Raw genomic sequence first — 27,128 nt, 5'->3', positions numbered from 1 at the left:
GATGCTCAAACCAACCAAGTTATCCTTAATGACCGGGGCCAATGCTTGGACCAATGAAGCCCCTGGGGAAGAGGGAGAGAAGAAGATGGTTGCTTCTCTTGTATGCCCTGACCAGGAATTAAAGGATTTCTTTTTTTTCAAATGCTGATTCCTGTGATACACATTCAGATCACAGCTACCTTTTTTATTATTTAACAAATATCTACATGAAAAGGCTGGTACAAGTATCCAACGGTGCCCCATGTTCTGTGCCTTCACTATTGCCAAGATGGCACAAACAGCCTGGGTTCTCTTCTGCCAGTCAGCTTTTCCTCGTTAGTCAGAATTGAGATCAAAATTTAGTTCCTCTTATTATCTCTTCTGTATTCGAAAACATAGTCTATAAACAAAGAAATTTAAGTTGCTAGACGTTCCCTGATGTTCTGCTTTTTAAAAATTATACTTACAGCAGTTATCTTCATAACGGGCATTCATCATCACAGCATTTGCACAGGTTTTGAGTTCTGTGTTAGTGAAGCATCAGCCATAGTTCCTATTTGGATGAGGACTCATTCTATAGTATAGTCCACAACGTTTTACTTCTTTTCATCTCTTCATCTGCTCAACTAACAGATTTCCACTGTCCTTTCACCCTCGGCTTATTACATAGTAGAGCATCAGGAGGCAGAAAATTGTCGTATAATCTATCCTGGAGAAAGAGTTTTCCCATTTTTACTTAAGAATAGACTGTAACAGCAGTTCTCAAAATGCGGTCTGGGACCAGCAGTGTCAGCATCACCGGGGAACCGGCCGGCAGTACAGAGTCTCCGGCCCTTCCTGAGACTGACTGAGTCAAAACCCTCAGGGTAGAATCCAGAAAGCTACGCCAGCCTGACAAGCCCTCTAGAAATGCAGGTTCTAGAGCACACTCCCTGTGTCTTTTCTTCTGGATTCAGAACAGAATGCATGGAGCAGCTATTTGAGAATTCTGAAGAGTACACAGTAGAAGGAAGATTGGGGGGAAAGAATGGAATTTGAACTAACACACCAAACACTGTTTTTCCCTCCTGTGTTCCCTCCCGTACGCAGGCTCAAGGCAGTCCAAAGCCAAGGGGTGGGCTTGGTCAGCGTGGACAGAGGAGCCCCAGGAGAAGCCCTCAACTGCCGGCTCAAGAACACCAGGAATGAAGGGGAAAACACAAAAATGGTAAATATCTAAGTAAATAAAACATGCCATTTTTTTTCCTCCTGACTCCTTTAAAATATGTGTGACAATTAAAAGTAAAAACTATGACATTTTCTGGAGGTCCTCCCATTGATGTAACTGCAATACAGGAGAAGACTCTGGGACAAAAGGAAGTTACAAGGTGGTAAGGTTTCTAAAAATAACCCTTAAGGTGAATCTAAGTAGCCTATGGAAAATTAGTCCATCTATGTAATCCCTACAGCAACCACTAATAAAAATATATAAGGAGATACAGTCATAACCAAGCTTTCCAGGTGATTCTCATAGTGGTCAAATTTGAGAACAGTGGACTACAGAAAAGAAAAACTTTAAATCTAATTGAAATCCTGATGAGTATTCACTTTTGACACTGAAACCCCAGCTTTCAGAGATTTAGTGGGTAACTCTGGCCTAGAAAGGGCCGAAAGTGACTATGATAAAGATCAGGGGAGTCACAGCACCTAAGCTGTAGCAGGTAAACAGACTAGCTCTCAGTCCCACAGCGGAGTGAACGAGCCCCTCTTCTCCTCCACTTCCCCTCCCCTGGACGAACAATATTCAAGGCTGGGAGTTGGGCATTTGCACCTCTAGCTTTCTGAGGATCAGTAATGTCCTTCGTGAGGGGAGTGTGATGGGAGGGAAATTGAGGGGTTCGGACCACCAGTTGTAGTGGAGGAATTCCCGTGGCATTTCTGTGCCTTCATTTCCCCCTCCTTCTAAGTCCCACCGTTGCACGCGGTCACAAGGAAGAGGCAAGCAGTAACTCTGAAACGTGCTCAGTAAAACTCCAAGTGGGGTGACAACTAATATTTTGTGGGAATATTACCTATATCTAAAGAGAGCAAAGAAATGCACAGAAATTATCAGGTATTTCTCTCAACTTCCCGTGAATGAGAGAAATAATTCCCACAAATAAATGTGTGTTTGTGTGTGTGGGGGGGGGGGGGGGCAACTGAATCTCAAAGAAATTGACACCCTCTAAAACCCTAACTGGCTGGGTCCTGGGTTCTGAGAGAAGAGGTCTGAAAGAGAAGAAAATTCTGGACTGAAAAAATAATTCAGGAAGAGATCCACAGAGGGAAAATTCTGATTGAAATAATCCATGATTTTAAGCTCTAAAGAAAATTATAACTGGAGATATAAATTTGGGAACTCTCTTACCATAAAGCTGGCAACAGAAATGTTGGAAATAAAATCAATCATCTTGAGAGTAACTGGAAAATGAGAAAAGAAGAAAGTCTTGAAATGAGATTTAAAGAAGCCCAACATTTGAAAATCAGACAGAACAGAATGACCCAACCAAGGAGGCTTAGAGGAGGTAGCCAGGGAAGCAGGAGGAAACCCAGGGATGTTTGGAACCAGGGAAGGTCGTGCTACCAACAGGGGGGGATGGTCAACTGCGCCCAACGTGGTGAAAGGTTAAGAAAGCTGAGAACTGAAAAAACGAAACCCTATTAGGTTTAGCACCAGCTAGACGACCCTTGGTTCTCCACAGAGGAGCCTTTGGGGCAGGGTGGTGGGAACAGAGGCAGATCGAAGTAGCTGGACAAAGAGGTTAAAAAAATGGAAATAGTAAGTAAAAATACTTTGATAGTTTATGAGATACTTATTATAAACTGCAGTTATTAAGATAATAAGGTCCTGGGAGTGCCCTTCTCATTGCTAGATGAGATACTGCCTGACTCATGAATTGCTTAATCAAGCCAATTAGATCTTCAAAAAAAAAAAAAAAACCTAATAATAAGATATTAGGACAAGGATGGTCAAGCAGAGAATGAAATAAATTGGAGAGTCCAGAAAGCAGACACACACACTTGATTTATGATACAGATGATGCCGCGGAACAGCGGGGATGGGTGGTTCTTCTCAATAACTGGGTACCCTTCTCAATTAGGGTACCCTCTAATGCTGGGTACCCTGGGGGTCCATGCGGAGGAAAAATTAGTCTTGACTCACACCTCATGCCACACACACAAATCAAGTTTATGTGGATTGTAGCTCTAAATGGGAAGGGTTAACCAATAAAGGTCTAAAGATAACATTAAAGAAGTCATTCTTGACTTGGATAGATGACAATTTCTTAAACAGAACACAAAAAGCACTAATCATAAAGAAAAAAATCAATAAATTGGACTAAAATAAAATTAAGAACCTCTATCCACCAAAAGATACAATTAAAGAGTGAAAAGGAAAGCCACAGAATGAAAGGAGACATTTGCAAAAAATATATTCAACAATGGACCTACACTAAAAAATATATGAAGAACTCTATCAGATCAGTGAGGAAAAGACAGAAAACCCATATTTTTAAATGACCAAAAGACTTGAAAAAGAACTTCACAAAAGAGGATACCCAAATGACTGAAAAAGAAAAAAAAACCCATATAAACAGGTTTGCATCTCTTTAGCCATCAGAGAACGCAAATTAAAACCACACTGAGATATCACCACACCTGTACCAGAATGGCTAAAATTAAAATGGTTGACAATACCAAGTGTTAACAAATGTGTGGAGAAACTGGAACTCTCATACACAGCTTTTGGGAAATATAAATTGGTACAAACCCTTTGTAAACTGTTCAGTAGTGTCTACAAACCATAGACCCAGCAATTCCACAACTAAATATATAACCATCAGAAATGCATTCTTCCAAAGATTTGTAAAGGAATAGTCATAGCAACACTATTCATAATAACCTAAAACAAGAAACAGCCCTAACTAATGTCATGTCTAACCATAGTAGAATAAATAAGTAAATTGAGGTACATTCAAACAATGAAATAAATACCATTATAGCAATGAATAAACCACTTCTACACACAATTATATAGATTTAAGGTTGAACAAAAAAAGCCAGATATGGAAAATATACTGCATGGTTCCATTTACATAAAGTTCAAAAACTGGGGAAAACTCTGAAATAGATCCCAACCTTATCCCATTTCTACAAAATGGGAACAATAATTTCACAATAACCGCTACTTCACAATAATTTTGTTAAGAGAATATAAAAGTCTGGCATGTACGCAGGTGACCACAAATGTTTGTTCCCTTTCTCCTCCCCACTTCCCTAGGGAAGTCGAAGGTTCTTAGAAGAGAGAAACAGCTCTGTCTTGCAAAAAGCTCCAGAAACCAGGGATGCAAAAGTCCCTAGGATTCCAGACACGTGTTCTTAAGACCATGCAGTCTCCTGGCGCGGCATCTGCCAGTCTGCAGGACAGCTAATCCCTCTTCCTCTGCGCAGTGGTCATTCAAATCCCTCACACAATTCACATGGGTTTCTGGGTTTCTACATGGTTTGGGTGTGTGTGCTTTTCCTACATGGGGGGGGTCAGTGGGGAGGTGGGGGACACAGCAGCACAATTTTGTGTGGTGTGTGTGTGTGTGTGTGTGTGTGTGTGTGTGTGTGTGTGTGTGTTTCAAGCTGCAGCTGTTTATTTCCCTGGATGAATTTTAAAATCACTCTAAATTCATCAGCATTTCTGAGGAAGCCTCCTAACTAGCAGCAACATGTTCAGAACTCAGAAGCCACAGTGGGGTGGAGAAGCCGAGAACTGGGATGGGGCAGGATGCATGAATTCTGTGTTTTTGGTTTTTGGGGTTTTTTTTGCAGTTCCCTCTTCTGCTCTAGTTCTGACAATCTCTTAGGAGCAGCATCCAACTCTCCTCATTCACATCCTAAAATTTCAATTCAATCTCGGTGCACCAAGAGCCCTGGGAGGCTGGGAGGCTGAGAGGCTGGGAGGTTGGGAGGCTGGGAGGCTGAGAGGCTGAGAGGCTGGGAGGCTGAGAGGCTGGGAGGCTGGGAGGCTGAGAGGCTGGGTGGCTGGGAGGCTGAGAGGCTGGGAGGCTGGAAGGCTCGCTGGGAGGCTCGGTGGCTGGGAGGCTGGGAGGCTGAGAGGCTGGGAGGCTAGGAGGCTCGGTGGCTGGGAGGCTGGGAGGCTGGGAGGCTGAGAGGCTGTGAGGCTGGGAGGCTGGGAGGCTGGGTGACTGGGAGGCTGGGAGGCTGGGAGGCTGGGAGGCTGAGAGGCTGGGAGGCTGGGAGGCTGGGAGGCTGGGAGGTGGAGCCCAACCTCCCCCTCTAGCTCTGGTTCAAGGTAAAGAGTGGGGGAAAGATGACGGCCAGTGGAAGACAGGGTTGTTTGGCTAGGTATCCATTTCTGAGCTGCAGAAACAGTCACGAGGGATTTAACTTTCCATGCCCAGCACTCAGCACCTGTCTAGGGGGCAGAGGAGAGTTTAAAACACTTTTGAAGTTAGTGAATTTCCACAGGTCTCCATCTGTCAAATGAGATGAGTGTCTGACTCTCAGAATCCCAACTCTGGATTTCTGAGTCATCAGAATATTGTAAGTCGGCTTACAATAAAATAAAATTGGAAAAACGAAAATAAAATAAACTTCCCTTTTCAAAAATGTTTGAGGGCACATTCGCTCTCCCTCTGCATTTACTTGCGGCCCCTGCCATCCTGGCCCAGCCACTTCCTCGGACGGGAAATGGACCCCCAAACCCTTCATCTGGCGCTCGGTCACTTCATCTGCTGAGTATTTCATTAGAGCTGGTGATGGCTGTTTGGAAAGAGCCAAGGCCAGGGGGGCAGGAGGCGTCTCCTTGTTCTCAGCTCAGGAGACTAAGAGAACTCCGGACAGCTGGGGCAGGTCTCACTGGAGGTCGTCCCCCTGCTGGCAGCACCTGATGGCTTTCAACATTCATCAGTTCAGATGTTCTCCTGGGGAGGGCCTGGACTTCAGGTTGGGTGGGGCCCCTCCCAGCAGGGGACCCAGCTCTCCCCATCCCACTGCCTTCATGGTTTGCTTTCTGAAGGCCAGAAATTCACGTTTCCATGCGGAGCAAGCCTGCAGCAGCGGCTGCAAAAGGGACCTGGAGATGTTAGCAAACCCAGGCAGGAAGTAACAACGAGCAGATCCAACCTGGAAAAATGTGGCCGTTGCATCTGGGGACAAATAATCAGAAACACAAATACTCAGGTGGGAGGGAGATGCCTGGAACAGGAAGCAGCCAGACAGCATTTGGAGAGGAGCTTGCAATGTGATCTAGTGACAAGAAATTGCTGGGGGATTCACGAGCTGGATGCACGGAGGTGATACTCCAATAAGAACGAGGAAGGAACAGGGGTGGAGCCAAGCAGCTGTTCTTTGCCTCCCTAGAGGATGGGACTATGTGGACCAAGGGGTTGAGATGGCAGCAAGACAGGTTCAAGTCAGACTCTGGAAAGAACCTAGTCACTATGAAGCGTAAGGAGATATTATCAGAGAAGATGGGGAGATGTCTGGGAAGATGTTTGAAGCAATGGGATACAGGAAGCCCATTCCAGAGTCAGGGTCATGGACAAGGCGACCTTCAGACATCTCATGCAGCCCACCAACAGAAGTGATTCTGCAGAAAACAATGAGCTGACCTGCTTATAGATGTCATAGAAGATAAGAGATGGAAGAACCCAAACCAGCCAAAAATATTAAAATTTAAGAGCTGGAAAAAGTCATGTGATTTGTCCTGAATCTGAGACAAAGCTGGGAAAAGAGCTCCAAACTGCCGATGATCAGACTGTCTCCTCCTCTGGCCCTCAAAGAAGATATTTTCCAGTCCTCCCAATGGCTCCATAGGACATTGGAGCCTCAAAATGAGGCTCCTGAGACAAATCCCCATGGTCATTAGACCCAGCGGGGCCAATCAAATGCATGCCATCTGACCTGTTCCTTCACCAACATATGGTTGTTCTAGAAGGACTGAAGTTAGATCTCAAGAAGAACTTCCCTCTTGTGTTTTGAGATTCTGCTAGAACAAGTAAGAGGCGATTTATATTCTCGCTTCCTCTAGTTGGTTCATAAACTAGGTGGTGCTAAGATTTGTATAGGAAGAGAGAGCCCTTGCGACTAATGCACAGTAAGAGAGTGCCTTGCTCCAAACAAATTTGAGATTGAAAGTCCAGGATAGAAAGCAGATAAATTAGGCTGGTTATTCACTTTCAAAAAGGACTCACTGTAGCAAGCTACATTACTTAACATTTGATGAGAATTTTAAAAACATGTGTTCAATACAACAAACTAGACTTCTAGTTCAAACCAGGTTCTAAGGTGGGTGACCTATTCACCAGCCCAATGATTCCAGGTGAGTCTTCCAGGGGGCCATTCAGCCTCCTGAAGGGTGAGGTATTTGATACGGGGTCTTAGCTCTTGGGTGAGCTTTCCAGAGGCTCTAGAAAGAGAAGGAGAACAAAGCAGTTGTCTTTGTGGGGGGAAGGGGCTCTCCAGGGAATCTGAACAGCAAGCAGGTGTTGAAATCTCACACTGGGCCATGAAGCCAGGCCAGCAGAGGAAGAGAGGTAATTAGGATGGGCAAGTGTCTGCAGTTTATATATAGACAGGTACACCTAGAGACCAGGAAAACGACAAAAGTGTTTTAGGAATCTTTGGACCTGGGATTAAGGAACTTGAATACCAACTAACACGGCTTCCGACACATGCCTTTCATCAGGCACTGCTCTAGGCGTTTGGACGTGTGTTATCTCATTTGATCATTTGCTTCCCTAGCCAATGTTAAGTACCCATGATGTGCCAGGCTTGTTTGAAACAACTCAAACAGATCAGATAAGACTGAGTAATTGGAGACCTCCTATGATTGGCCCAAGGTGATATGTCACTTGGTGGCTGAGCTGGGGTTCAGATTCAGTCCAGCATTCCAACTTTGCTTTACATCAGAACTTTCTCCTTCAGGAAACCCTCCGGCCCCGCCCCTCTTAGTTCTAGTCATTATAGCAAAACAGTCAGAAAGTGTACAGACATATATGTATGCAGACAAGGACTGTGCAGGTGATTTGCAGTTACCCAGACTGGTGGAGGTGAGTGTTAACACAGATAAACGACAGCCCTCTGGTCCTGGAGGGGATGACACTGTGTTTGAGGGAGGAAGATCCCACCCAGCATGTCTGTCTGATTCAGCTTGGCTTAGGCTAAGATTAATGACTGAATTAGGTTCCGTTTCCTGCGCATCCTAACAGCAGGAGAGAATGACCCAGAATGCAAGAGGCTGTTAGCAGATTAACTATTCACCCTCCATAAGGAGCCATACATGAAATAAACCTGCACATTTACAGGGGTCATCCTGCGTGACCCTGAGAAATCGTTTGCCTTCCTTTTTCCTTCATTAAACACTAACCTCTCCAAACGTGCTGACCATATATCATCGACCTCCTCCTTCAGAAGCCTCCGCACATAAGGGGCGCTCCATCCCAAATGTTGCCTGGCTGTTACAGCATTAGGCTCCAATGTAAGCGGCTTACGACAGCTGGAGTAAAGGAAGGAGGGAGGCCCATGTGGGGCCATGGGGGAAAGGAAAGAGCCAATATGGTGTGATTTCCAGAGCCCTGTTCCGTCTGCTGGTGCCTAATACACCACCATTTGCCTGAAGCTTTGATCCCTATTAAAAATGCAACAGCAGCAAGGCAGAGTTCTACTGAAGGGTCTGAGTGAAACGCCTCAGGAAGGTGCGAAGGAAGAAGTGATGGGAAAAGCAGGTGGGGAGAAGAAGCCGCAGAAGAGGGGGCTGCGCACACCAAGACAGATACCTCCTGGCCCCATTGTCACCCCTCCCCATACCTCCGGACAGGACCATCCCAGCCCTGCTCCCAGGGAGAGCCGGCATTCCATGCTGGCTTGCTGTCCTCCGTGATGGAGCCCTAAGGTGGCTCTGGACACCACCCTGCCCCCGGTACTCTCTCCAATTCTTGCTGTGTCATCCTCCAGCTCCACCCTCCTGGGAACCCCTGCCACCTCTGACCCCTGCCTGCTGGCTGCAGACCCATCAGCTGTCTCAGGGGCAGTGCGGGGAAGATTGACTCCTGCCACCAACACAGCCCATGAGTAATAAGAAGGCACCTGCAGGAATCCAGCTATTACTCAACCCACAACCTCTGACCTAGGCGAAGAGGGAAAATCGGGGTAGGGATAACAGGGGACAAAGGTGGGTAGAGAATACTCTCAAGTTCAGAGGCTCCCTTCTCTCCTGAACCTGCTCTAGCTGCTGACCCCGCCAGTGATAAGAGTAAGAACTCCCCATTCTCCATACCACGCTCAGAGGGCAGAAACATTACCCTGGAGAGGTGGGACAGTGCAGTGACTAAGCTCAAACTCAGGGTCTCAATCCCTACTGGCACCAGCTGTTTGACCTTGACCAAGTTAAATAACCTCAGTTTTCTTATCTATAAAACAGGGGTAGTCATAGACTCTATAGGGTTGTTATAAGGATTAAGTGAGTTATTCTATGTACCTAGCACAGTAGAAGTGTTTGTTGTCATTACTAACATCTTCAAAGGCAACAGTGAGATGCTCAGGAAAGGAGGGTCCAGAGTCCAGAAGCCTCCCTGGCAGGAGGGAGAGCACAGTATTCCTGGTCACACTGAGCAGGAGATTCCTGGTGACTGGATGAAAGCAGGGCCCCAGTGCCAGAGAAGCCTTCAGGAGACTGCCATTAGACGGTTTCTGACATACTGTCCATAGAAACAGTGACTGCATCTTTGCCTGGAGTATTTTTTTTTTGACAGAGTCAGAGAGAGGGACAGACAGGGACAGACAGGAAGGGAGAGAGATGAGAAGCATTGATTCTTCGTTGCAGCACCTTCGTTGTTCAGTGATTGCTTTCTCATATGTGCCTTGCCGGGTGTGGGAGGGTAGGGGAGCTACAGGCTACAGCAGAGCAAGTGACCCCTTGCTCAAGCCAGCAACCTTGGGCTTTAAGCCAGTGACCTTTGGGCTCAAGCCAGTGACCATGGGGTCATGTCTATGAGCCCATGCTCAAGCCAGCGACCTTGGGCTCAAGCTGGTGAGCTTTGCTCAAACCAGATGAGCCCGCGCTCAAACCGGCGACCTTGGGATCTCAAACCTGGATCCTTGCCAACACTCTATCTGTTGCACCATCGCTGGGTCAGGCACCTGGAGGACTGTTTAAACTGCATCTTGGAGACCAGCCTGGCATCAACACAAACATCACCAAGTCCATAACAACACCAATCATCCTGGGCTGTGGAGTTTGCCCAACAGTATGGGGCTGGAGGGTGCTAAAAGTAAGGAGAGAGCGCCAGAGAGGAAGGGTAGGAAGACAGGAAACTGCCAGCCACTCCCAGGACTCAGCCTCTTCTCCCAGCAGTCACTGAAACCCCCTCAACACTGGGTCAGAGGGCAGACTCTGAGGTTTCAGGTTTACTGTACAGGTCTCCACACACACACACACACACACACACACACACACACACACACACACGGAGCCCATCTCCCTCCCTCTCTCTCCCTCTCTCTCTCCCTCACTCCCTCCCTCCCTCTCCCACCCTTAGTTTTTACTCCCCTCGGCCCTCTCCTCAGGGTGGGTGGCTCTGAGGGGCTGCAGGTTGCTATGGTATTTCCTTCACTGGTTGGGAAAGGAGATGGAAGAACCAAAGGCAGAGCTGCGACCAAAGCGGTAGGAATGAGAGAGGACTCGGGTGGAGAGAAAGCCGAGAGTCCAGGCCCGTGTGAGGGGGTCAGGCTGGGGAGGGGTGCAGGTTCATCTCCTCTGGAGAGCCTTCCCTGCCAGCTCTGTGGATGGCTCCTCCTGTGAACAACTCTGCATGTATTGTCCTTGCATGTAGTATATTTTGAATCAATTCAACAAACATTGTTGAGTATCTACTATGTGCTAGACACTGCACACACAAGAAAATAAAGAATACAACACAATTCCTGTTCTCCAAGTCTTCAGTCTATCAGGGGACAGGTGAAGTTCCAGAGGGTGCCCTGTTCTGGTGATGTTGCCCAAGTTAGAAACTAGGAGCATGAGATGTGGTTATAACAGAGCATTACATAGTATTTTAAATAATGAGAAAGAATCTTTGCAATTATTTTGCAAAGATAAAGCCTCAGTTTGATGTCAATATGTCTTCAACCACTCTGGTTAAGCTTCCTCCTTTTTTTAAAATTTTCGATTATTTTTTTAATTGAGGAATAACTGACATGCAGTATCATAGTGGTTTCATTTGTACCACATAATAAGCTTCCTTCTCAACAGAGAACGAGCAGCTCCCCCACCCCCCAGCCTGGGACCTTCTATAGCCAATGGTATCCAGCCAGAAATGAATGCTAGTGTTTTATTTCTAGTGTGGTATATTTTTGTAGTTACTATTTACTTCTTGGCCAATGATACTGGTTCTCCACTTCTGATAATAATATTTTTTCTTTCAAAATAAGTTTAAGTTTAAAAAGTGAGCTAACTTGGCAAAAATATTCAGCAAATAACAGTATAACTAAGAAATGCCTATGCCTAAAATCATGAAACTGGTAAGCAGTGGTATTCAAAATCATGACCGTGGTATTGAAATAATTGAAATTGTGAGAAAGAACTTCTACAAAAAGAATCCACAAAAGAAGCAATCAGAACATGTGACTGTGAATGTATCTCTCATTTCCCAACTAGAAGTAAAATCCCATACCTCCTTCCTTTGGAGTGGCTTAATCCACAGTTAAACCAGTGGTGAAATTCAAATAATTTAACAACCAGTTCTCTGTCCTAATGAATGTGTTAAGTATCAATATAAAAAAAAGATATACAGAAAGGTAGTTTATTATTTCATGCATTTAATACTTAAATAAGAACAATAAAAGAGGTACACAAACCTAGATTATGTTATAAGAAAGAGTTTTAAAATATTAATAAAAAATATTAAATAATACCTGACAGAAAACAATAAAACTATTATTTAAGATATTGCCACTGAGAGCTTGTCACCCCCCAGTTGTTTGGCACTTTTTTCTTTACATTACATGTTTGTTTACTAAAGTGACAAATGCAAGGGAGTTAAAAATGTAGTACTTCGTCAAAGGTATAATGAGTTTTATGAAATGAATAAATAAATATTACAAGCGTAGTTCCGTGAAATTATTTTCACCTATGGACAGAATGAACATTACTAAGGGGCTTAGAATACACTGTTGCGCAGATGAACATTAAAAAAGAGTAAGGAATGTAAATTTATGATTTCCACATTGGGCGGCTGCCTAGGTGCCCACCTTAGAGAGAACCCTGATTACAAGTGCCATTCTAACAATTGGTTCACCGAACTCAACAAAAAATTCGGTATCAGTTCTGCCAAACCGGTACAAACTGGCTGAATCCCACCACTGAATTAAACATGTTATTTCATTCATAAAATGGGAAGGAAATTTAACTCAGCTCATAGGCAGTATACAATATTGGAACATTAAAGCAAAATGCAGACAGATGAGAGAGACCACTTGGATCCACTGGCCAAGAGGAAAAATCCAAAGCAAGAAGGAACTCCACACCATTCCTGCAAAGATTTGCAGAACTGGCACTTCATTTTTTGACATCTTCCTGTGGAAGGTGTTGGCAACACATCTCAGATAAGAAATAGACCCACCGTGGCTAAGGGACTTGCTTAAAGGCACACATCAGGAAATCCTACTTATTTCCCTCCACACACGAAGTTGTTCCCACTATGTCCTGTTGCTGGGGAAGTCCAGGTGACGGGCAGGAAGTAACTCCCCCTGCTGGTCACTGGTGTTCTAAACATTCTGCTAGCAGAGCTGGGATCCCCTCAGACCTTACTCATGGGTTGTGGCCCAAATTGTTCTAAAGTTGTCCTTTTCAACTCCTCAGAGCACAGTGGGGACAGTACGCAGCAGCACACACAGGGCCATAACCATGTGCCAGGAGTCAGCAGCCAACCCATCCATACCCTGAAAGCCCCATGGCTTCAGCTCCTTTGGGGCTTCCTATAGCTGCACTTGAGAAAGAAGATACAACAGAACAGCACACCATCCAACTCCACTTCTGCTGACTTCCTGTTCCTGAAAAGATACTGAAACCCCACATGGCCTCTCTGAAGCCTGGCAAGCCTAGACTCTCTAAAGGCCTGTGGAGGAGCTGAGTGTAAGTTCCCTCACCTGGGAAGAGCTCCAAGACAAGGGAGAAACACAGCTTTGGCTAAAACATCCACAGCCAGGCCCTGGCTGGTTAGCTCAGTCGCTTAAGAGCATCATCCCAAAATGACAATGTTGCGAGTTCGATCCCCAGTCAGGGCACACATGGGAAGCAACCAATGAATGCATGACTGAGTGGAACAACAAATTAATGCTTCCCTTCCCCCTCCCCTCTCTCTCCCTTCCTCTCTCTGTCTCTCTGAAACAATAAATCAAAAGAAATTAAGCCCTGGCCAGATAGCTCAGTTGGTTGGAGCATCATCTCAGAGTACAGAGGTTGCTGGTTCGATTTACCTGCCAGGGCACATACAGGAGCAGCTTGATGTCCCTATCTCTCTCTCCCTGCCTCTCTCAAAAAGATAAAAATAAATAAAACAATCACCAGCCAGACCCACCCTGCTACTCGGCACCTGGCAGGGAGGGATCCCCAAGCAGAAACTCAACAAGATAGTTATGAAAGTATCGTTGGTCACCTGGTCCACACCAACCCCCTGGACTGTTGAGATGAACAGGCAGGCTGTCTGCTGCCCATGGTAGGGTGGCATGCAGCAAATGAGATTCCCAAAGCAGTAATACGCAAGGGACAGTGAGCACATTCCGGAAGCCATCAGAATGGACCCAGTGTTCCCATAGATGGCAGTTTCCATGACTCTTCTTGGGGTGATTCATAAACACTCTGGCCATAGCTGCGCTCCTGGGCAAATCACGAGAGATGGCAAGATAGGAAGGCAGGGTCTCCACAGTGCACTGTCCACTTCAGAAGACAGTGACACAGCTAACTGCCCTGCCAGCAATTCTTCCTTTTGCTTTCACTGTACTTACGGTCACAGCGCACAGAACAGGGAAGTCTGGGAACATACCACACATTGCTTTTGTCTGTAGCCTGAATGCAAACCGGAGCGTTATCTGCCCTGGAGAAAGGCCATCGCTCCACTCGGACTCGCCAATCTACTCATCCTTTGCTCATCTAAAACAAAGGTCAGCCTTCCTGGCAGAATGTATCACAAATGTTCAGGAATGTCCCAGCAGGCAGGGGCCTTGGGGATCCACAGGAACTGATCAGCACCCCCAGGCCACAGTCATCTCTACAGAACCTTTCACAAAGGTCCTTAAAATACTAGCATGCTTAACTCCAACATTCAAAGGAGGCAAAATCTCAGTTCAAGAATCTTTAAGATAAGCAACAGAAAATCAGAAATTAAACTAGGTTGCGACATGAAATATGATTGGCCAATTCTAAGTTTTCCCATGAATAACCCTTTTCCTTCTTATCCACTTCCTTTGCTCTCAATAAGTACTTACTGACAGACCAGGAATAATAGCTTCCAAAAGTTTAAGGAAAAGATATATAAGAACAAATTTAAATTGAAAAAATTATCTTTATCAATGCATTTTTTCTGTACATCGAGAAAACTGTCAATTTTTATTATAGCATAGACTGTCTCAGTCTAAGTCAGTGGTTCTCAAAGTGTGTGCCAGGGCATGCTGGTGTGCCCTAGAAGATTTCCAGGTGTGCCTTATGGTATTCCAGAGAAATAGGTGCCTGTTGGGGACCCCAAAAAACCAACAGGGTTTTTGGAGTTTAGATTTTTGGGGGACAGAGGTGTAGGGAATTGGCTGTAAGCTGACAGTCTGCCCAACCCCCCACCTCACTTGCCTGATTAGGTTGCAAAAGGCTGTTAAGCTGTGGTGCTGGATTGTTTACACTACCCCCCATGTTCCCAGAAAGACTGGAGGCGAGTTTCTTCTATCCTTTGTTTGGTGTCAAGTTAAGATGATATGTATGGTGGGGTTTTCTGTACTTGGTAAAAATTCTTGGGTTGCCTTGGAAACATGATCAAAGATCTCATTGATTTGCTAATGGCCCACTTTGCCTTATAAATAAGTCAATATCGGTTTTTGGGTGTGCTTTGTTCTTGCCAGCAGCAATGACAGGGCCCTCTTGACCCTGTATTTTCTTAATCCTGCACTGTTTCCACTCAGGACCTAGAATTACTATCTGCGCTGGTTCGCGGCATGTGCCTAGATATAAAAATAAATATAGTTACTCTATTATACCATTTCACTAGGAAATACTGCTCTTTTTGTTAACACATCATTATTATAAACACACCATTATATTATTTTTAGATAAATACACCCAAATAAACTGGATAGATTTCTCAAAAAGAAGCATGATATTGAAGAATCCAATTCTGGAAGTGAGCAAAAGTTAAGTGTAAATAAAATAGAACTTGAAGGCTGACGGGCAGAATTGAATTTATAGCATTTTCCATCACTTAACACTGAACAATACAATTGGATTAGAAACCCATTCATGGAAGCTTCAAGTGATTTTGTTTAACATTAACAGAAGAAGAACTGGCAGCTATATCTACCTGTCGTGGATTGATGATTAAACATAAGAAATTGTCTCTTGAAGCCTTTTGGATTTCTATAAGAAGAAGAATATGTGGCAATATCTAAAAAAGCTTTGAACATTTTATTACGATTTTCAACATCCTATTTATGTGAGTTAGGATTTTCTACTTTCAACACAATTGAGAGTAAAAAGAGAAGAATTCTTCAATGTATTAATGAGAAAATGAGAGTTTGCCTTTCAAATATATGCCCAAACATTGAAGAAATCACTAGAACACATCAGGCTTATGTTTCTCATGAACACAAGAATGAAAAAAAACACATTTGCATCAGGACCTGCCAAATTTACTAAATCTTACTAAGAATGTATCTATATACATAAAAAGATAACTTTTTTGTTGGGTTTTTTTTTAACTCTCTTTTTTTTACGAATTCTAAAAAGCATAACTCAAAAAATGTAACATAAAAATGTTTTTTAATGTCAGGATAAATTTAATTTTGTTGTATTTATTTCATTTAATTGTCATAAAAGCACGCTTGGACTTTATTTTTTTCTTTAATATATGACTTAATTATTATAACATATTTCTCAGAAATTTGTATATAGTGCGCCTACAAGTATTTGTAGGATTTTAAATGCGCCTTGACTTCAAAATGTTTGAGAACCACTGGTCAAAGTCATGGGAAACCAGGCCTTTCAGGTATACAGTCTGAGAATCCCTGATTTTGCCCAAACTTCTCCTTTTTCAGACAGGGAAGTTGAGGTCCAGGAGGAAGCCAATTAGTGGCAGCATGGGACCTAGTACCCAGGTCTTCTGGCACTCTCTACACTATTTCTTTCTTGGGGTCAAGTCCACTATGGACAGAACAACACAGTGTCAAAGGGAAATAGCCATATAAGCCCCAAGCAGCATGTATGGGTCTAGCTGATGTCACAGCTGGACATAGTCAACATGCCCACAAATCATGCTCCTGCCTCAAGGCTCCTCAGAACTCTTCTCTGAGCCAGCTGGTTTCCCGAGAACGGGTGGCGGGTGTCCCAGTCTGGTCACCACACAGCAGACATGCAGGACAGCCCACTCACAGCCTGGGTCTTTCCTTATGCTTTATGGCTATTTTCGGGGGTTCATAATCTTCTTTGGGCCTTGATGTCACAGGACAGTCAAATGAAATTGATGGACCCCTTCTTAGATTGTTTTTAAATGCATAAAATAATCATACAGGGTAATAAAAAATAAAGGTATATATAGAAATACAGTTATCAAAATATTCATACATCAGTATGTGATACAGTAATATACGTGCTTCTTTATCAGGACATTAAATAGCGAGACCTAGAGCACATCTAAAAATTGCCATAATTCCAAAGTAGTGATAACTGTAAATGCTTTTGGATGTATGTGCAACAGTTGTAGTGTAATATGAATCCACGTGTGATTACTATTGGTGACAAATTTGCAGGAACTCATAGTGATACAGTTTTGTGCTTGTCTCCTCAATTGAAGTACATGCTACGTTTCAGTTAAGTGTTGGTGAAAATAAAGTACAATTTTCTACCATCCAAGTCTATGAATTCTACCCTTGAACTGTATTCACAAAATCCACAAGGTTTAAGAAGCCCTGATGCTGCCACACATTCCCAGGACTTATCAGGTGTAAGGTCTTATCCTGTCTGCAGTGAAGAACAAGGGACGCTTAAGGCTGCCCCAGAACCATCCCTACCACCTATCAAGTAACAGATATGACCCCTGGGAATCTCCAGAACTCTAGGTTCAGGTAAAGATCCTGCCACATGCAACACACACTTCAGCTAAGCCTTGCAAACACGCACAGTCCTAACCGCATCTCCGTTCATAGAAGGTGAATCCTTCTTGGAGACCCAGTAAGAGTAGGAGACAAAGCCCACTCACTGCTGCCAGGACCCTGAGCATCTGGGGCCAGGGAGAGGGAAGGTGATTTAGCCGAGAGATTCGAGGCACAGGTAAGACTTCTCCAAACCACCCAGACCATCAGTCACTCTTCCAGAACTCTCTTCCCACCCGTTACTGCACTTTAGCCCTCACTGTGTGACTCTCTTGTGGTCAGGTTAACCTTCCCTAACTGACTATCAGCTCCCTGAAGGCAGGGACCACATCTTAGTCACCTCTGTGTCGTCATTTCTTGGCCCAAGACATATCATCTATAGGTGCTCAGTAAATGCCTGCTAAATGAGAGGCAGGAGAAAAGAGGATCAGAAACAGAGCCTAGAAAGTCTCCCCTGGCAGCTGCTTTCTCCATGTTTGTCTAGAAGCCCAAAACATCTGCACTGTCATGAAGAGGAATGATTAGCAGGGTAGAGATGAACTGACCATTATCCAGACCATCGCTTCACCAAATGCAGAAATTGACACAAAGGATCATATGAAGTGAATGGTACCCAAGATATTTAATAGCATATTGTTAAGTCAGAACAGACACCAGCCATGGACACGCTGACAGTCATACCAAAAGCACCAGTCAGACATTAGTCTCATGGGAAGATAATAAGCTAACTACAAAGAAAGTAGGTTTAACAGAAGGAAGTTAGCTCGTCCTGACTTATTTGTTTGCATCAACTCTCTATAATCAATATTTCATTTCCTTCAAGTATTAATTAGCAGCATGAGCTTGTACAAGTCACATCCAGTTCCTACTCTCTGATGGACTTGAAAGAAATTTCAAGCCCTTCTAGCCCTATCATCCCATGATCCCTGTTGGGCAAATGAGTTTGTAAAATTTGTACTTTTTGAGTTTGCTCACTTTTATTGTTACAAAACAGCATTGGGCAGGGCCAGGTACATGTGGTCTGTGGAATTGCGAATTACCTTTCTGTTTGGGAAGGGCGATTGTTTTGCTAATGTTTGCTGGAGGAGGGGGCTTTGTGGCCCCCGCCAGTTTTTGCAGGGAGAGCAGAGAGAATGCAGAGTGCTGAAGAAAGAAGCCATGTTTGCAGAGAGAAGGAATGCAGCTGTGGAGAGCTGAGGGGCTTTGCGAGCTCCACTGAGATTGGTGGGGCTTTGATTCTAGGAGGAATCGAAGAAGATTCTCCTGGTTGTGGAACCAGAGAATGTGTCAGGGTTTTGGGAGCCACTGAATGAGAGGGAAGAGGTCTTCCCTGTGTGTTTGCTCGTCGGCCGGTGTGAGACTTTAATAAAGGAATGGCCTACCATTTTTTGGCTCCACTATTTCTTTACCATCTGCCTGAATTCAATGAGAACCTGCATGTGAATGGCCATGACTGTGGCAGCCCTTGGCCTTACAATCCCATTTTCTCATACCTCACAGGTTTTTTCTGCTAACAAAAACCCAGAAGCACCAACAGCCAGCGGAGGTGGTGCCCAGGCCAGAAGTCCTTAGCCAGGCCTATCACTGATCCTTGCCCTCTGCTACTACAGCACAAGATTGGCAAATAATCCAAACCCAGAACCTCTTTCCAGCCCCTTTTGAGGCATCCCAGAGACGACCAGAAGCCTTTGTCAAGAGATGAAGGAAAGCTACCAGACATGAAGGCCTTGAGAAGGAGCCACACCTAGCTCCCTGCTGACAGATAACATGGCTACTCAGCTGCCCCCCTGAGAACAATGCTGGCCCAAAGGAGGAAGAAGGGCTCAAAACAGAACATTCTCATCCCCCACTCTAAGGTTGTAGTTAATTTGCTTGCTAGTCTCTCTCTTAATGGCTTCCTGGCCTTTACTTTGTGTTGGGCAAACAAGTTTGTAACAGGTTTGCTCACTTATATTTTGCCTTGCTGTTGCACTGGCGCTGGGCAGCGCCCTGTGTGTGTTGTCTGTGGAAGGCTGCAGTGTTTGTGCTCAGGACCACAGATTGCAAATCCTGGACTGCCTGCTGCAGCCGTGGGGAGGGGCGATTGTTTGCTATTGTTTGCTGCAGAAGGGGTTTTTCCCCCAGCCGGTTTTTGCTGGAGTGCAGAGAGAGAGTCCAGTGAAAGAGAGAGAGAGAGAGCTGAGGAGCTTGGGGAACCCAGATTGGGGCCCAGCTTGTTTGGCTGAGGAATGCTGTTTAGCTTGTGGGGTCCTGTGAGTCCAGAGAGAGAAAGGAAAGTGGTCTTCCCTGCCTGTTTGCTTGTCTGCTATTATGAGACTATAATAAACAAAATGGTGCACCATTTTCTAGCTCCACTGTTCCTTTACCATCTGCCCGAATTCAATGGGAACCTGCATAACTAAGGCCTCTGCCACCACCCCTACACTTGGAAATGTAGCAAAAAGTTTATCTTTGCATGAAATGTCAGGAAAAGCTTACATTGGGGAGGGACCTGACAATCATGGGAGTTTAAATCACAATAGTTGTTTGTAAAAGCCTAGCCATAGGATTCACTGTGAAAAGTTAAAGCCTGTAAATCAGGGGTCAGGAACCTTTTTGGCTGAGAGAGCCATGAACGAATGATATTTTAAAATATAATGCCATGAGAGCCGCCATACAACGACCCGTGTACATCAGGCACTATCCAATAAAAATTTGGTGTTGTCCCGGAGGACAGCTGTGATTGGCTCCAGCCACCTGCAACCATGAACATGAGCGGTAGGAAATGAATGGATTGTAATATATGAGCATGTTTTATATTTTTAATGTTATTATTTTTATTTATTAAAGATTTGTCTGCGAGCCAGATGCAGCCTTCAAAAGAGCCACATCTGGCTCGTGAGCTATAGGTTCCCAACCCCTGCTGTGAATTAATCAGAAACTTATATAATGAATCCTAAATCTTTACTTTGTAGCCTAAAAAAAAAAAACAGAGTCCCTGTGAAAATTTTCACAGATAATTCCCAGAAGCACTAGGACCCAGTTGTTCCTGGGAGATACCTGCCCCCAGCTGTCTTGAAGATTTACCACGGACACCAGATAGGACCCCGCTGATTAGGCCTGTGCTACCTCAGAAAACACTTGTAGAGGTGTTTCTGCAGCTGAATCCCCTCCTCCAGCTCATCGTCAAGTCAGTGACCAAGGCCTTAAATCAGGCTAGGCTGCCCCTAGCCTCTATAGCTACCACTTCCTCCCACAGCTCACCCTTTGTTAGTCTCAAACTGCTTGCACCCAGGCGTTTTTAAAATAAATTTTCCTCTTGGAACATACTAGCCACGTGTTTTCAGTTCAACCCGCTGTTTCTGCCTTTCACCTGCCACCTCTAGTTAAACCCTCGGGTTGCTTTTTGCTCCACCCAATGCAGTGCTTATCTCCAAGGCTGGTTGCCTGTGTAGCCCACACAGCACCCCTGGAGAGTCATTTTAAAAGACTAAGAGCAGCAGGAGTTCGAGGCCCTGCCCTGCTCCTCACCAGCTTCACAAGGAAACAATAGCTGCTTAACAACCTCGGTGGGTTTGCCATGAGGGTCAAGTGAGAATATTGACTGTTAATTTTTTAATAGTAAACTCTTTGAAAAAAGGAAATAGATACTGACCCGGGTTTGGGGTGTCTGACTTCCCTACCTTGCCTCTCCCTGCATCCCCACCCCCAGACTTCCTCAACAAATCCCTCAGAGACCAGGTCCAACCAGCCTGCAGGGGTTCTGCTCTGCTCCGCCGCTGCCCTGAGGGCAGGGGCTGCTGGGACTGTCTTTGTTGTGGTTCCCTAAAAACCCCTTGGGGTAGGAAAGAATGGCAGGTGAGAAGCCCAAGGCTCCAGCCTGCTGCTTCAGGGTGGGGCAAGTGGGATAAGAACACTCCCAAAGCCCTGGGGAAATCATTGCATTTTCCTGCCATTAGCACAAATCAACATCAGTGTGACTGTTACCCATACTCCCAGGCATAACAGCCATCACCAAGAAACAGTAAGGACTGTGGCAATCATTAAATTCCACATTCATATTTTCCCTGCATTTGTGGTAGCCTTTCCTAAAAACACAGACCCCTATCCCATTCCTTAGGAGGAAATAGACTAATTTTATCACGGAGTCACCAAGGGTATGAGGACCCCCGCCCCATAGAAATACACTGGTCCCTTCACTCCAGGGCCCACCAACCCACTCTCAATGTCTGCGGCAGAGCCACGGACAGGAAGACCTCCGAGGATACTGTCACCCTAGAAAGCTGAACAGCAAGGTTTTCCTAAGGATCAGGAAATTCCCCCAGTTCTCGTTTTCCCTGCAGAGCAAGGTCTGCGAGTTTTGCGAAGACGAGCTCTACACAGGTAAGCAAGGAGACGGCAGCCGTGGAGCCGATCTCCACACAGGTGGCCCCCGCCTGCCCGGATCAGCAGTGAAGATGCAGGTGTCGTCTCTATCCCCCACAGGCATCTCCAGCGATGTCTTTAAATGAAATTCTAATCAAATGGGCAAACACAAGAAAACATATAGGCAAAGTGTGGTTTAGTCAGCTGCACACAAAATAAAAAAGTGAAGCACCAAATGGAAGATAAGCACCAATTATCATCCTGCCTAAAGCACGCCCAGTAGCAACTAATGTCGGAGATGAATTCTGCGATACTCAGAGTTGGGCGGATGCAAAATTCCCTTGATCTGTAAGGTTGAGTGAGTCGTTTTTAATGGGTCTCCAATAGGAATCCATTTTCTCTTCAATTATCTTAAATTCGAAGTGAAACCAGAGCCTAAAAAAGCAGCCCAACCCAGAACTGAGCAGGTGAGGCCACTGCACCTGCTCCCCACTGGCCCCCAGCTGTAGTCAAGCAATGCCTCTGCTCCTGTGAGGTTCCCGTTCTAAGACTGTGCTCAAGGCCTGAGGCTGAGTGAGCATCCTGACATGGAGAAGAGTTGTTCAGACCCCAACAGGCTCCAGCTAAAGGAAGCTCTAACCAGCATTTACCAACATGGCATTGGGTGGGGGTTGGGAAACAGAGAAGATCATGGACCGCTGGCCCTGAAGGAGGTGACAATTCATTCTCAATCTTGTTGGGGTGGCACACAGTTGATGGCAACCTGCATGTCCATTACCATTATGGGAGTAGCGAGGCAAATCGTGGTGATTGCAAACTGCCCATTCATTAGAAAGAGAAATGGGTTAGATGCACATGCAAAATATGAATGGTCTGAAAAATAAAGTGCTGAGAGAAAAAAAAAAGTGGAAAACAGAATGAGCTATAAAATAGAGTACTTCTATAAATTCAAAATGCATACAGTGCTGTGAAACTGTCACCGCCAAGAAGAGCCTAAGGAGCCGTGATGACTAAACGTAATGTGGTGTCCAGAATAGCACCTTGGGACAGAAACAGGACAACAGGTAAAAACTAAGGAAATCCAAAAAAAATGTATAGATTTTTGTTAATGATAACACCGGGAACAATTTATTTTTCATTTTCTGTTGCACGAGGTTTTAGAACTGTTTCTATATATTTCTGCATTGCTGATTCCAAATCTGAAATCCGTTTTTTGGTGCATGCTCTAGTTTTTATGCAATGTTAATTTCTTTTTGTTACAGTTAATGGCATGCATTGGTTTTTAAATTGGAGTTAAAGGGCAATGACTCTTGGATTGAACATAACCACAAGGCAATTAATGTTTTACAAACATCACTTTTACGTAATTGCAGTTGTTTTTAAATGTAAAAAATTATTATCTGATAAAAACACCCTCTTATTTTGTTTTAAGATTGAATCATCGCTTCTTCGAGTAGGCAGAAATGTAAGAATAGTCCTGACACCTTCTGTTATATATGTGGCTGTTACACACTTCAACATCAAAGGCACAGTATTTTATCATTTGTGTCACGTGCATATATTGCCTATTTTCAAGTTCCTCTTGGCGATCAAGACAAGAATTGGGCTCCCCATATTGTGTGTCAAAATTGTGAGGAAATGCTTCGTGACTGGACAAAAGGAAAATGCAAAGGAATGCCTTTTGGTATTCCCATGGTTTGGCGTAAACCTAAGGAGCACAGCAATGACTGTTACTTCTGTCTGATCCATACAAAGGACATCGGAAAGAAAAAATGGCATATGATCACGTATCCTAATATTCCTTCAGCAATACGACCTATCCCACACTCTGAGACACTCTTGGTTCCAGTTTTCAATGGTTTTATTTCTTCTAAGGATGAAGAAAGTGAACATGGTGATCAGGTGTATTTTGAAAAGATGCATGAGGAAATGGTTGTAGAATCTGAAGGGTCTTCTTTTGATGCCAAGCAGTCATTAACCCTTCAGCAGTTTAGCCAACCCGAATTGAATGACTTAGTAAGAATGACATAAAAATTGTCCTCGACTCTCTGAAGTATGAGGAGCATAACTGGATCATTTGTGAGGATCTTAAAATGGTAAATTTCTTGCTAGGACAACAGAGAGGTTTCACAAAGTATCTTTGCTTTCTGTGTTTGTGGGACAGCCGAGCTCAGGAGAAACACTAAACACAGAAGGAGTGGCCAAAACGTGAAGCTTTGGAAGTAGGGATGCAAAATATTGTGAACGAACCTGTAGTTAATTGAGATAGGATCATTTTTTCTCCACTTCACACTTGGCTTAATGAAGCAGTTTGTTCAGGCTTTGAATAGAGAAAGTGAATGCTTTCAACATATTATTTCTTCTTTCCCGCCTTGTCTTTTGAGAAGATAAAAGCAGGTGTATTTGATGGACCTCAAATTTGAACTCTCATACGTGAGGAAGAATTTGCCAAGAAGATGAATAAGGAGGAGAAAGCAGCATGGCTGTCATCTTTTGTGGCAGTTACAAAGAACTTCCTGGGCAACAAAAAAGCAGAAAACTATGAACTTCTGGTTCAAAGGATGCTGTTGGCTTTCTGCAACATTGGATGTAACATGAGTGTTAAGATTCACTTCTTGAACAGTCACCTTGATAAGTTTTCCGAAAATCTTGGAGCTGTTAGTGATGAGCAGACTACTGCTGGAGCATCAAACGAGATTGTCCTCAACAAGTACACAAACGCAAGAGCTACAAACACAAATTTTTGCCTGAATAGAATTTAAATAAGTTTTGCACAAATTTTATGATTAAAATAAGTGTTTTAATATGTTCTATTTCAAAATTGTAGACAAATTCTGATGCAATCATATCTTTTAGTGTACTAGTGTATTCACTGCATTATATAAATTATTATATTTTCACAAAGATGATGCCCAAGAAGACATTCTACTTCATTATGTTAAACTAAATGTTGAAAATTTTACAATAAGATAAAAACCTAAAATCTTGAATTGCAAAAAAACTGTTGCTTACAGGGAAAAACTAATGTCAGATTTGAGATCAGCACACTCGAATTAGGTAAGAACAAGTGTTTTTGTGGATGCAACAAAAATTTTGTTCCCCAGTGTAATGTGTCAATATGAGTTCATTAATAATGTCATATGTACTGTATTAATGTAGCTGTTAATAATAGGGGGCCTCGGTACAGGGTATATGGGAACTCTAATTTTCTGTAATTCCAAAACTGTTCTAAACAATAAAGACAATTTTGAAAAATGAAAAAAAAAATACATAAAGCAAGCATGACGCTATGCATTTCCCAGAAACACAAAGCGTTAGGATGGCTGCCTGTGGAGTGAGCAGGCAGTGAAGAGCGAGGGTGGTATTTCAATAAGGAAGGGGAGGTCCTTGTGCAGACCAACGATACTAATGCTCCATGATCGAGAAGTGCCATTAACTCATCGCTTGCATATGAAGTCCAAAAACTGATAACAATAATAAATGTTTAGAAAACAGAGAGAGAGAAAGAGAGAAAATGCTGTAAGACAGCAAATCCCGGCAGCTACTTGAGTGGTGGAGGTGGAGGCTCTGATGACCTGAAATAGTCCCATGAAGGAGGAGTCAAGTGGATCATGAAACCAGGGGTGGGGGCTTGGAGGAAGGAATTTTGGGTGGTTACACAACAGGGACAACAATCCAGGACCCACTCCACAGCCCCATCTAACACTGGACAGCCCCAAAAGCTACCTCTGGGCCCTCCTAAGTCCCAGACAAAGCCAGGAAAATCCAATAGCAACTAAAATGATACATACTGGAGGGTGGCAAAGATGGGCAGTGATACTAGTAGCAGTAGTCATAAAAGTCAACAGGACAGTTATGTTTGAATTTCAGCTCAACAATGAATAGGTTTTTTTAGTATAAGTCTATCCCCAATATTGCATGGGACTTATGTATACTTATGCTAAAAAAATTAGTTGTTCTGAAATTCAAATTTGACTGGGCATCTTAAAGTTTTATCTGCTAAATCTGGCAATTCTCAATTAGTAATAATAGCAGTAACACTCACTCATTGCTGTTTAGATACTTTAGTTGTCTTGTTTCATATTCATAATGACCCAATGAAGAATGTATTATTATTCCCACTTTATAGATATGGAAACTTTGGCTCAAAAGGATCAAGTCCCTTGCCCAAGGTTGTGAGGCTAGTATATGCCAGGCCTGGGATGTAAACATCTGTATTTAGATTCCAGAGGTCACGTCTTGAATATGCTGCCACACAACCAAGTAGGGGAATGAGGTCCAGGCTTCGGCTCCCTGACGCCCGCAGGCAGGTGTGTGGACTGCAGCCTGCCACAGTGGTAGTGCCAACAGTTCCTGGGCCTTCAAATCTGCCACTACCTCAAGAAACCTTCCCACCAGACCCCAGTCAGAGGCACCAAGTGAGCTCTGGGTTTCCAATGCGAAAATCAGCACTCCCACAGCAAGTAGCCCTAAAAAGAGCACACACATCGCTAAACTGGTGCAAAGACTATCAAGAGAAGGAGCTCCTGATTTAAGAGGCTGGGTAAGCAGCATAAGTCAGCACAACAAAGGTCTGGGCCAGGCCACATGTCATTCTGTCTGGGGACAGAGAAATGAATGAATGACCTTGGCCCCTTACAGTTAGGGGACAGTATTAACTTGAATCTTACAAAACAGGTTTCTAATGAGAATGGCACCTCACCCCTAAGCATGACGCTTCTTAAAAAGAATCCTGATGAGCATTTATTGAGCGCCTAGTAAGTACCAAACACTGTGCTAAATATTTTCATTGCCCAGGTCTAATGATGGGACTTGTAAAACTACAATCCAGCAGGGTGTCTATTACTTGTTAGATGAGGAACCTGAGACTGAGGGAGGTCACTTATGTATTCAACTAACCTTTGTTAAGCACTTACTACTTTGCTCTTTAGAATCTGTCCCAGGTGCTGAGGATACAGCCATGAACCAAACAAGACCCTGGCTTGACGGGGCAGGTGGGGGCACAGACAAAAAAGAAAAACCTCTCATGTTATTTCAGGTAGCAGGGCTGAGTGTGATCAAGGAATAGAGGGGTGGGGCAGGGTGTTCTAGCTAGGATGGTCAGGGAAGATGTATGGAAGACAGTAGCATTTGAGTAGAGGTGTAAAGTAAGGGAGTGAGTATACACAGGCCTGGGGAACGGGGTCAAAGCAGAGGAGATAACCAGTGCAAAGGCCCTGGGGTGAGAGTGAACAGCACACACATCCCTAGGAGGATCTGGGATCCCCTACATAGAGTTACTAGCTATACCAAGACTTTCCTCAAGTCCTTAGGCAAAAAAAAAAAAAAAAAAAAAAAAAATCTGGGTTGCCCACCAGAAAATAAAAGCCAAGGCTCCCTTCAGATGACACTGATTGCCAGGAGCCAAGCCCTACGGGGCTATCCACCCA

At 44.2% G+C, this 27,128-nt stretch overlaps 1 protein-coding gene across 3 annotated transcripts in view; it reads right to left on the bottom strand.

The window, feature by feature from the left end:
- Positions 1-27,128, bottom strand: part of ANO2 (anoctamin 2) — a 348,314-nt gene that overhangs the window by 298,378 nt on the left and 22,808 nt on the right. The window contains exon 1 of one of the 3 annotated variants that reach the window (XM_066261667.1): positions 8,381-8,458. The exons of the other annotated variants lie outside the window; for them this stretch is intronic. Within the exon in view, the coding sequence (XP_066117764.1) occupies positions 8,381-8,401 (21 nt within the window). The 5' untranslated portion in view covers positions 8,402-8,458. Of the gene's footprint in view, positions 1-8,380; positions 8,459-27,128 lie in introns of those variants that run through there. 3 annotated transcript variants of the gene reach the window in all.

The sequence above is a fragment of the Saccopteryx bilineata genome, chromosome 1 (assembly GCF_036850765.1).
Source record: "Saccopteryx bilineata isolate mSacBil1 chromosome 1, mSacBil1_pri_phased_curated, whole genome shotgun sequence".
In the NCBI taxonomy this organism is placed as follows: Eukaryota; Metazoa; Chordata; class Mammalia; order Chiroptera; family Emballonuridae; genus Saccopteryx; species Saccopteryx bilineata.
The sequence above is the reverse complement of the archived record's forward strand: the minus strand, read 5'-3'. Positions and strand labels throughout refer to the sequence as shown.